Raw genomic sequence first — 11,589 nt, forward strand, 5'->3', positions numbered from 1 at the left:
AAAAGTGGCGTTTTTTTCTTAACGTCAGCACCACGGACAGCGATTTGGCAATTGGTCAGATGGACGAGTCCATCTATGTTCGTGTAATGCGAGCGTAAGCGGGGTTCACTGCTCGGCTCTGGGCCAATCATACGGCCCAGGGTATTTGGGGGCGGGGCCCAATATGGGGGCGTATGTGAAGGTACACCGCTCACCTCGGGTCCAATCGGATGCGAGGTGAGCAGGGGCGGAACCTAAAGGCGGAGCCGGCAAGGCGCTATGCGGAGGCCGGATCTGGAAGGTTTGGTGAAGGGCGTGGTGAGAGGGAGGAGACAGGATCACGTGGTGAAGGGGATATAGGTGGGATCCCGGAAGGGCTCCGGGTCAGTTGGTAGAGTCACGAAGCTGGACCACGTTGGGTGGCCGGAGGGGATCTGCACCATCAGCCACGTGGCTGGAGGAGCTTCGAGCACACCGTCGGCCAGCGGCGTGCGGGAGCGGGGGAGCGGAGTGACTGATGGGAGAGCGCGTGCGGGGGACGCGCGCGAGGAGCAGCTGGTCCGCTGTCGGGACCAGTGGAGTGCGAGCGTCAATGGGAATAAAGAGTGACGGAGACCAAGCAGTGTGTCGGCGAAGTCCTTTATTACATTCGGAAAAGAGGAGAGGGGAGAAAAAGAGAATTGAATGCGATCTGAAAGTCACCGAGGAAAAAGAAAAAATGTGAATTGTTATTACTGTATATGATATATATTAGTTCGTCACTTAATTTTATGTATATCAGTTCTGAGGGCACTAAATCTGGTTTATTTAAACTTTTTACAGAGTAAGTAGTGCAATCACCCCTCAGATTGGTAAGTTCTGCAGTATCACCTTCCCAGCGCGATACAAATGAGTGAGTGTGAATGAGTTTTAATGTGATCCCATGCAAAAATACCCCCTCTTGGGGTCATCTCACTGGTCACGTGAATTATACTGCTTTCTGTATTTAACGTGCTCACCTCCGAGTGTCAAACAAGCGCGGAGTGTCACTGCTATACCTCCCAGTGTCAGACAAGCATGGAGTGTCACTCTGCTTTCTCCCCGTGCGCTCAGGTGACACTGAACAACACGGAGGTGTGCAGCGACAACATTCAGACCCTCAAGAAGACGCTGGAGGTAACGTGCTTGGTCACGGTTTTTGAACGTCGGGCAGCCGTCGCCCGTGTTGAGTTTGTGTGCACCACTGCCAACGCAGCTCTGCAGCGCTTACAGCGGTGGCACGGTCTGGCGTGCCCCGCTTGTTGCAGAGGTTCGTGGATTGAATCCAGCAGGCTGCCCTGATTAATACTTCGGGTATATTTATCCATAATGCACGTGCCCTTTGCTTCACAGTGGTTGATAAAAGATCCTGTGACATAATTCGACGAACATTAAGCTCTTGTGTGCCAGCATCACGGTCCACATGAGCCACATTGATCACTACCTACGAATCACTTAATTTGGGAACACATAGCAATCACACATAGCAATCACACGTAGAAATCACCTACTGGAGATCTGTGAAAAAAAGCTTCATAGCTCATCGAATTCCTCCTCCAGTTTAAAAAAATATTCTGATAAAGAAATATTCATAGCATCATCATTGTTGTCACCCCATACTGCAAAAACACAGCAAGACCCTCCTGAAAAAGTGTCTTGTGAGTCACTGAGGCTCCCCTGGGTAAGTGTGTGTGCAATATAATGTTTTATTGTACCATGTCAGTTTAACATGTAGGCTTTCGCGACTATAATCATCCATAATATAGGTTTTTTTGGGTTAGATCACGTAAATATAAATGTGTCGTTAAACCCGCCACCACCCAACACAGCCAATTCGTAAGGTTTGTCACGTAAACAGAACATGGCAATTCGTTACTAGTACAGCACAACTGTGTGTTGAAGAGCAATTCTACAATATTTACAATCTGAGTACGACGTTTCGCCTGTAATTACAACTAGGTGGACAGACAGATTTGTGGTGAAACGTTATTGGATTGTACCTTGTGTTTGCACTTACGTGCTTGTAATGGTGTGCCTCTGTGTGTGTGTTTGTACCCAGGCTGACTGCCAGATGTTGCTTAATCAAGGCACCAAGAGTGAGCAGTCCCGTGCCAAAGTGGACAGCTGTCTCTCAGACCTGGTGTCTGTCTCCAACCATTTCAAGGACCTCTTGCAGGTAAGATCTTACAATATTAATAATCCAGGAGACCGTAAGACTGAGAATATCTTAACTTACACTGTAATGTACAAACCAGCCAGGTGACTCAGCAGTAGAATGAGTGGCTCGCAATCAGAGGTTGCAAGTTCAAGTCCTGGTTAGAGTTGACTCAGCCCAACACCCCCTCGGGATTTAAAAATAAGTCCCACTTTGTGGGGAAGTCAACGGTGGTTTTCCTATAGATAATAATTATATTTATATCGCGCTTTTGACTGCTTGTGTTGCGGTTATTGCAAACATGATGCCTTGTATAAAGGTGTCAGTTTTGTACCAGTTTAAAGGGTAAAAACCTACTACTATAGCCTGCTGTATAATTGGAGTTTGCGTGTCTCTTTCCCCGTGGTTGTGTGGATATTCTACAGGTCCTCCGGTTTTTCTCTCCAAATGTAGAAACATGCGTTTCGAGTATTTTGTTGCTTTATAAATTTTCATGTGATAAGCCACTTTATTGGGCGATCATTTATGGCCACGTCACTTCTGAAAGATACCTATGTAGCTCAGTGGGCCTTGGTAAAAAAAACATTTGTTTATAGTTTTAGTTTATTGTTTTAGTTATTATTTAAGCAGAAAATCACTTTGACTTGGACTGCAATTTCTACAAGTGCCCTGTTATTTGACAGTTCTCCCTATACAGGCAAACCTCGCTTAGCGTGATCCCTTTTAGCTCCGATTTGGGTCATGCTCACTTTTACAGGAACGCATCTTGAGCGTTAAATGAGGTCTGCTTGTGCTTGTAATGGTCGTAAATATTCACCAGCGAAAAGAAGGCGGCTTACGAAGTTCAACCAAAAGTCAGTGCTATGGTATGCATGTTGAACTTCTTTCGCACTGTACATAGCCAACTGTGCGAATTGGAGGTGGAAAAATGCCTCACCGAGTCTCAAGACTCCCTTTCAGGAGGGTCCTGCCAAGTATTTGCTAATCGGAGGTGCGGGGGGAAGGATAACAAACTAAACACAAAAAGCAGTTCCAAAGAAATGAGTTTTCAATCTAGATTATTTAAAAGCGCATAGCCCCACTGTCTTCCTAAAATCGGAAGGAAGAACGTTCCAGACGGCTGCAGAAATGCATCTGAATACGCCGCCCGATGCGTTTTTGTTAGTTGTGCACCACTATCACCACAGTGGCGACGCAGTGTCACCGCAGTAGCGACGCACTGCCACCGTGGCGACGTGCGTCTGTAGAACATGGGCGCTTGTAGGCCCCGTTTGCAGGCCGTGTGGTGCGCACGGTGCCTGTGTACACACCAGCTGTATGTGCACATAGTCTGTCCATGCATGCAGTCCGTCCGTTCACGCTGTCCGCCTCACAGGAGGGTTTGGCAGAGCTGAACAACGCAGCCATCATGCCGCAAGTGAAGCCTTGGATGAACGACTTCCTGCTCGTCTCGCACAACATCGAGGAGGTGCCGCTCCACAGGCCGAGCCACAGCACCTGGCACACTCACGCCAGACGGCCCCCCACCCCCCACCCCTCACCCCTCACCGTGTGTGTGGAGGGAGCTGCGTGCATCGGGTATAGAGCCCCTGTCGGGTCACTTGTCAGAGGCATTTCATTCTGTTCAACCGGGTGAGAAACCCAAGAGACCAACAGCAGTCTCATTCCCAGGAGTGATGTAAATGTGATGTAATCATGAGTAGACGTGTTTACTCATGAAAGCCTCACCGAGTCTTGGCTCTTTTCAGGAGGGTCCTACCAAGTGTTCGGAGTAGAGGGGGGGGGGGGCGATGTTGCTGCTGTGCGTTATCCCAATCGAGTGATTTGCCGGTAATCTTTTAACATTAAGGTGTTTTAACTAATACCAGTAACATTAAATGTTTTATTAGATATGCGAGGAAAACCATGCAGAACATGGGGATAATTCCAACCAAAAGGTGCCCGAGTCAGGTATCCAACCCAGGTCCTTCTTGCCGTGTGGCACAAGTGTTACCACTGTGCAACCCTGCCGCCCAAAGTGACTAGGGTAGTATTTGCAAGAGTTGACTTACAACTTTAGTTTTCGATTTGAAGGGTGTTGCCATGGTGCATTGGTCAGTGCACTGGACTTGCAATCCAGAGGTCACCGGTTTCGATTCAATCTCCCGACACAGGAGTTGAAACAATGGGGCACGTTTCTTAAATCGGTGTATTCATGACTAAAATCCTACTGGAATCCGTTTTCCGGTTCCTGACTGCCTGAACCGGTTACCAATTTTGGAAATGGTGACCGGTTTACCGGTTATCTTTAACACATAGGCTTTCGCGACCAATATTATCCATAATAGATGTTTTTGGGTTAGATCGCATAAATATAAATGTCATTAAACCCGCCACCACCCAACACAGCCAATTAGTCAGGTTTGTTACGTAAATAGAACATGCCAATTTGTTACTAGTACAGCATACCGGTGTGTTGTAGAGTAAATCCACAACATTCTATAATCTAAGTACGATGTTTCGCCAGTAATTACAAATCAGTAATTACTGATGAAGCTAGTTATAATTACTGGTGAAACGTCGCACTCAGATTGTAAATGTTGTGGATTTACTCTACAACACACCGGTGTGCTGTACTAGTAAAAAATTGGCATGTTCTGTTTACGCAACGAACCTTATAAATTGGCTGTGTCGGGTGGTGGCGGGTTTAATGACATTAATATTTACGCGATCTAACCCAAAAAAAACTTGTATGGATTACCGGTTATCGTTGCACAACCCTGACAATGAGTGAATAAACAGCCACAAAGACTTAGCCATGGTGGTGACGCTGCGGTGGCGTGCGTGTGTACGTCGCGTTCCAGGAGGAATTCAATGACTACGAGGCCAACGACCCCTGGGCTCAGAAGTTCATCGTTAATTTCGAGCAGCTGATGGCAGAGTTCAAGGTAAGCGATCGCAGATTGGGCTCCTGCATGTAAAATGCAATTAGCTCGTGCTAAGAAGTCTATAAAAACTTCTTTTTTTTAACCAGGTGAGGCCCACTGAGCTATATAGCTCTTTTTCAGAAGTGACCTGGCCAAAAATGATAGCTCAATGAAGCAGCCTGTCATGTGTAAAATTTATAGCAGCCACATACTCCAAATGCATGTTTCTAAATGTAGAGGGAAAACCCGGAAGACCCGGAGAAAAATCCACGCGGCCATGGGCAGAACATGCAAACTCCAAATATACAGGCGTCAGGGTCGGGATCGAACACAACGATATCCTGCATACCAGGCGAGGTAATTAACATCTCGCCACCCTAACGCCCGGATCTCTGCAGCGAAGCAGAGTTGAGCCTGGATAGTGCTCGTATGGGCGGCCACCGCGAACAGCAGATTGCTTTTGGCTGCAGTGGCGCTACGTGGTGGACAGCAGACAGGCAGCGCAACACATCCATCATTGTACTGTAATTCTCTGCTGCTACTTCTATGCTTTACCAACCCAGACGAACCCAGTGCGGTGAAGTATGGTCAAATAACGGCCACAACCCACCTGGCGTGAGGAGGCCCTCATCCAGCAGTGGATTGAGAAAAGGCTGTAGACACTGGAGCGTGGATTATGATTAACGTACATTTTCTTAAACATGCTTGTACAAAAGAACGTCTCTTATAATACCTGCCGTGTAATGGGGCCTCGCTGGCCTTCGTATTGTGGCAGGCGGCCGTGTCGCCCTCCATATACGACAGCCTCATTGGGCTCGCGACGGGCCTCATCAGCCAGGAGATGGAGCGCTGCGTGCATAAAACCACATTCAGCCGGGTGAGTGCCCCGTGCCCACTGGCTGGAGTGGAGACGGGAACCCACTACCACTGGGACAGCTTTATTATTGTTGTTACGCTTGGTTACCAGAGAAGATTTACTGAGTCTCCAGACTCACAGTCGGGGGCAATGTAGCCATGTGTCATCCCATTTGAGTAATGTGCTTGTAATATTTCGGCATCGGGATGTTTGGCCATTACCGGTTACATTGTTTTCTTTAGCCATGGGAGGAAGCGGGAGAACCCCGAGGAAACCCATGCAGAACGGGGAGAACATACAAACTCCATACAGAAAAGCTGCCTGAGTTCGGAATCGAACCCAGGATCCTTCGTGCTGAGGCACGAGTGTTACCACTCCGCACCTTCGATTAGCATGGTTGGCTGCTACATGCGGTGCGAAAGAAGTTCAACATACATTTAGCCGTATATACCACCATCACCCTGCCACCCTGTACAATAAAACAAGCAGGGCCGACCTTTATTTTGCAGCTGGGAGGACTGCAGTTTGACAAGGAGCTGAGGGCACTGGTGGCCTACCTCACCTCCATCACGACCTGGACCATCCGTGACAAGTTTGCTCGGCTCACACAGATGGCCACCATCCTCAACCTGGAGCGGGTGAGGTTCAGCATGCCGATCAGTAATGAAAGAACATTTTAGGAGTTGCTTCGTACGGAAGGGAATGTCAGTATTCACTCAGGCACAAATTATTCTGCATGTTTATCCTGCAAGGTCTCACTCAGGGGGGACCTGCCAATAGGGGACGGTGTTGTTCTGTATAATCCCAATTGAGTAATTTCTAAGTAATTTTTCATAATTTGGATGTTTGGCCAATTCAAGTTACAATTAATGCATTTTTACGAAGGTGCTAGGTAAGTGGAGTTATAATTCTAGCTTTCGTGACTGCAAGGATTTATATTCTTATGTTTTTTCGGTAAAGTCACGTAGGTGAAAAATTAAAATTAATAAAAGTAAAATAAAAATAAAATAAAAATCACATTTCGGAGGCAACACAAGCTTCCTTCTTCAGGTGGAACCGTCACAGCATGATAGCTGTATCAAGTGAGAGAAATTCCAAGAAAACAGTCCTTGTATATATACTGGTTGAGGGTGGGAGGTGCCAAGGTAGGCCTTGAATATTATTTTTGTGAGGTTCGGTGCGGCTGAAGCACGCTGTTAGGAATGAGCCTTTGTTGTGTAAACTAGGTGCGGATGATGTAAAGGTGCGTGTAAATGGGACTGAGGCTTTTGTAATGTAGAGGTGATGCGGCTGAAATCGCTGCCAGGAAATTAGTCTTTGTTGTGTAGAATGGTTGACTGAGCCTTTGTTATGTAGAGGTGGTGCAGCTGAAATCACTGCCAGGAATGCTCCAAATATGTGTAGTTAAATATTTTTTGCATGGTTAATGACTTTCCAATGATTACTTAGTTTGTACCCATCATCACGGTGGAAATTGTCTGTGTTGTATATTTGGATGGCCTCGTGTACAAACCTTTGATGGTAGCCAGGAGGCTTGCAGAGTACCTTGGTCTCGGAAAAGACAATTTCATGAGAGCCCACAGCGTTGTAGCAATGATTGGCAACGGCGGAAGAATCAGTTTTGCCGTGTTTCAGACCTGATTTGTGCTCGCGGACACGATCAGAGATATGACGTTTCGTTTCTCCAATGTAGCAATCACCACAACTGCAACTCAGTTTGTAGACTCCAGGGTATTGTAAGTCAGGAATGACATCTTTCACAGATGGAATTAGATCACGGATTTTATGTACTGTACTGAATCGGACTAGGATTTTATGTTTGTTTAGAATTTTGGAGATCTTTTTGGTCACGCCTGCTATGTATGGCAACGTGATAGTTTTGATCGGAGTTTCATGTGGCTGTTTCTGTATGGTGGATGGTGCGGTAAGAGTATCCGTTCATCCTGAGGGCCCGATGTGCATGTCTTAATTCACTGGCCAGGTGGTGTTGGTCAGAAATGCCATGAGCTCTGTGGTATAGCGTTTTGATGAGAGAATTCTTTTTAGATGGGTGGTGGTGGGAATCCGGTTTCAAGTAGGAATCTGTGTGGGTGGCTTTTCTGTAGACAGAATGTCCCACTGATCCGTCAGGTCTCCTCTCAAACAGAATATCTAAGAATGGTAGTTTACCATCTTTCTCCACTTCCATGGTGAATCTGATGGATGGGTGTCTGGAATTGATGTGGTCCAAGAAGTGGTTCAATGCTGGGAGGCCATGTGGCCAAATGACGAAAGTGTCATCCACATACCTCTTCCACAGGGAAGGACGCAGGGTGGATGTCTGGATGGCGTCTGATTCAAACTTTTCCATGAACATGTTGGCTATCACTGGTGACAAGGGGGAGCCCATAGGGGTACCCTCATTCTGTTTGTAGAAGGTGCCATTCCAGGTAAAATAAGTGTTGGTGAGGCAATGCCTAACCAGTGCAGGTACATCCGAATTCAATCCATGTTGGACCAAGTCCTCAATTATTGTTAGGGTGTCAGGTACTGGGACTTTGGTAAACAGAGATACTACATCAAAACTGACGAGGATATCATCAGGAGATAGTACCATGTCCTTGACCATAGAGACTAGTTGGGTTGAATTGAGTACTGCCGAAGAGGTCTTGCCTGTGAAGAGAAGCAGAGTATCTGATAGAAACCGGGCCAGTTTGTACGTAGGAGAGTTGATCGTCGACATGATGGGTCGTAGCGGGGTGCCTTCTTTATGGATCTTGGGAAGACCATAGAGTCTGGGAGGTCTTGCCGCTGATGGTTTTAGAGAGGGACGTTTGGTTGGTTCGATTAGGGAAGTCGAACTCGTGATGATTTTGTTCGTTTTTGTCGTTAGGCTGTTAGTAGGATCGTTTTTAATTTTGGAGTAACTCCCATAATTAAGTAGGTCCAGGATTTTGTTGTTGTATGAATTTTTATCCATGATGACCGTGGCATTGCCCTTGTTTGCCAAGAGGATGACTATATCATCTCTCTTTTTTAGGTCCGCGAGTTCAGAGCGTTCGTTTTTGCTGATGTTACTAGTGGGTGTCTTAGCATTCTTAAGAATAGTGGCTATTTCAGCTCTTGCCACATCCGCATGGATGTGTCCTATGCCTCTGAGGGCTACATCAATCTGAGAAATCACATCCTCTACTGGTATATATTTAGGGGTGACAGCGAAATTTAGTCCTCTGTCTAGTACCGTCTTCAGATTGTCAGAAATTGGGATGTTACTCTGATTAATAACGGTCTTGTTGACATCCAGCTTTGTGATGTGTGGCTCTGGTTTCTTCTTAGATAGGAGGTTGAATTTAGAAATCAGGTTAGCTTTGCATTTGGCTGACATTGAGTCAGCAGAAGCAGAAGTCATGTTGTCAACGTGGTTCCAATCGGAAGGGGACATTTTTTGTGTTAACATTAAATGCGTTTGTAAGAGAGTCTTGTCTAAATTATCGAGTTCAGATCGGAGTAACTTTATTCTCTCCGAGATTAGTGATAGGCTAGCTTTAAATAAAATCTGTTTAGAGTTTGGTGACGACACAGCAGCAGATGTGTCAGTTTACTTTTATTAATTTTTATTTTAATTTTTCACCTACGTGACTTTACCGATAAAACCTAAGAATATAAAGTGGAGTTATACTTTGTGTGAAGTACAAAATGGATTTGTAAACTTAAAAGTGAAGTGGATAATGCGGAGAAGTGCTTTTATTGATGTTACAAGTTTTCGCCCCCCTCAGTGGCCAGGTGAAACATGATACACGCTCCACGGGAGATCATTCCCTGGTTTTTCCATCACCTGCGCCGCCCAAAACCGCTTCCCCTGTGGACCGTGTCCAGGTGACGGAAATCCTGGACTACTGGGGTCCCAACTCGGGGCCACTAACGTGGCGGCTCACGCCCGCTGAGGTGCGCCGCGCCCTGTCGCTGCGCGCCGACTTCCGCAGCGAGGACATCAAGCGACTGCGCCTCTGAGCGAGCGGCGGGCCAAGACCTGACGAATGTTACCTCGAGAGCTCGTCACAAGCACACAGAAATAGTGCATCACACACAGCAATAGCACACCACACACACACAGCAATAGCGCATGCACACTCGGTGCACAAAAGCACGCCACATCATGGCAGTCCACAGGGCATTGGTCACCTAGTGCGGTGCACAATAGCACCCCGACATGTTGCATTACGTGACACTACACAACCACAGAATTTCAGCTCTGAAGTTCTATATTTCTTTTGTTATTATATTTGTTTACCCAGGAAAGCCTCACTGAGTCTCAAGACTCTTATTCTGCCGGGTCCTACAAATTTTTTTGTTGCATTAGGGGGTGATGATTGCTATGTATATTCCAAACAAGTAATTTGCGGCTCTTTTTTTCCGAATTTGTAACATTTCGACCAAGCCGCCAACACACGATGGCCCACTTGTTTCAAATGATGTCAGGGGATCTTAAATGTCCACTGTGAAGGGGACAAGGCGCATATTTATTGGTGAAAATTCACTTAATGCATAAAAATGCATTCATCCAACATGATGTGCACTACATAAAAATTTTGTTGCAGTCGCAGAGAAAAGTTGTGGCAACAGCTTTTCACTCACAATGCAATTACCCTACTGCACGAATCGAGATCCGTCCGCAAGGGGGGAGAAATTGTCCTCGGGTTATTTTATAACTCTGCCCATGGTCTTTGTAATCTCAGTAAAGTTCAAATCAGTGTTTGTCGCTTTCAAAGAAGATAACCAAATCCTCAAATGCATTCAACGTTGAAGAAATTATCGTGTACTGTGTTTTCGTTAGCACAGTGTAACAAGATTTCATGCTTTGGTTTATGCCATTTGGGGAAAGGGTTGACAGAAATTTCGCAACAACATCCATTCATATAAGATTTTTTTTTGCACAGGTCCAGATGATTAACTGTAATTTTCTTAGTCCCGTACAAAGTAATATTGTTTCATCTTCTTGGTTCTTTCGGTAAAGTCATGTAGAATGGAAATAATAAAATAAAAAAATTCTTATTTTATTTTTATTATTTTATTATTTCCATTCTACGTGACTTTACCGAAAGAACCAAGAAGATGAATCCCTGCATTCACGAAAGCTTTAAGTCGAAATTTAATATTGTGTTTTTTTACAGGTCAGGTGTAGCAAATTAGGTTAAGCAGAAGTCAGGATTCTCGAGTTCCAGAGGTGGGAGGGTGATCTGGAGAGAGTGGGGGTGACTGGCGTTCAAAAGAGGTGGATGTGAGGAAGAGGAGAAATCGAAGAGGTATAGAGGATGAGTGGAGTTAGGGTGGGGCATACGTGTGTACAAGAGGGTGAGAGAGCGGGGAGAGCGTGAGAGCAGAGTGGCGCGAGGGCGAAGAGGAGGCAGAGATCACAACAGGAGTTCGACACGGACGGGTTGCAGAGTTGGTGACGCGGCGGTTGAGGAAACACGTGCTGTACAAACTCTGCACTCGGGGCTGAAAAAAAAGGTGTAACGAACCTCGCAGTGATGGGAAGCGTGCATTTAGTTCTTTATTTGTTCCTCCGATTGTACATACGTGAGTGTGTACATAAATTCCTGAATAAAGGTGACGGCTGACAAAGAGTTTTACATTGCATCGATTGCAGAGGACTGAATGAGTGAAGTTCACGAACAGTAACCATGGCACTCGCG

At 46.0% G+C, this 11,589-nt stretch overlaps 1 protein-coding gene across 1 annotated transcript in view; it reads left to right on the forward strand.

Annotated features, from left to right (window-relative positions):
- COG4 (component of oligomeric golgi complex 4) overlaps positions 1-11,526 on the forward strand; it is a 29,057-nt gene extending 17,531 nt beyond the window's left edge. Inside the window, exons 13-19 of the mRNA XM_061565504.1 lie at positions 1,072-1,134; positions 2,057-2,173; positions 3,528-3,620; positions 4,996-5,079; positions 5,834-5,935; positions 6,424-6,552; positions 9,770-11,526. Coding sequence (XP_061421488.1) covers positions 1,072-1,134; positions 2,057-2,173; positions 3,528-3,620; positions 4,996-5,079; positions 5,834-5,935; positions 6,424-6,552; positions 9,770-9,904 — 723 coding nt within the window. The 3' untranslated portion in view covers positions 9,905-11,526. The remainder of the gene's footprint in view (positions 1-1,071; positions 1,135-2,056; positions 2,174-3,527; positions 3,621-4,995; positions 5,080-5,833; positions 5,936-6,423; positions 6,553-9,769) is intronic.
- The last annotated feature ends 63 nt before the right edge of the window (positions 11,527-11,589 follow it).

The sequence above is a fragment of the Lethenteron reissneri genome, chromosome 35, assembly GCF_015708825.2.
Source record: "Lethenteron reissneri isolate LAM-NWPU_2019-01 chromosome 35, ASM1570882v1, whole genome shotgun sequence".
Taxonomy (NCBI): domain Eukaryota; kingdom Metazoa; phylum Chordata; class Hyperoartia; order Petromyzontiformes; family Petromyzontidae; genus Lethenteron; species Lethenteron reissneri.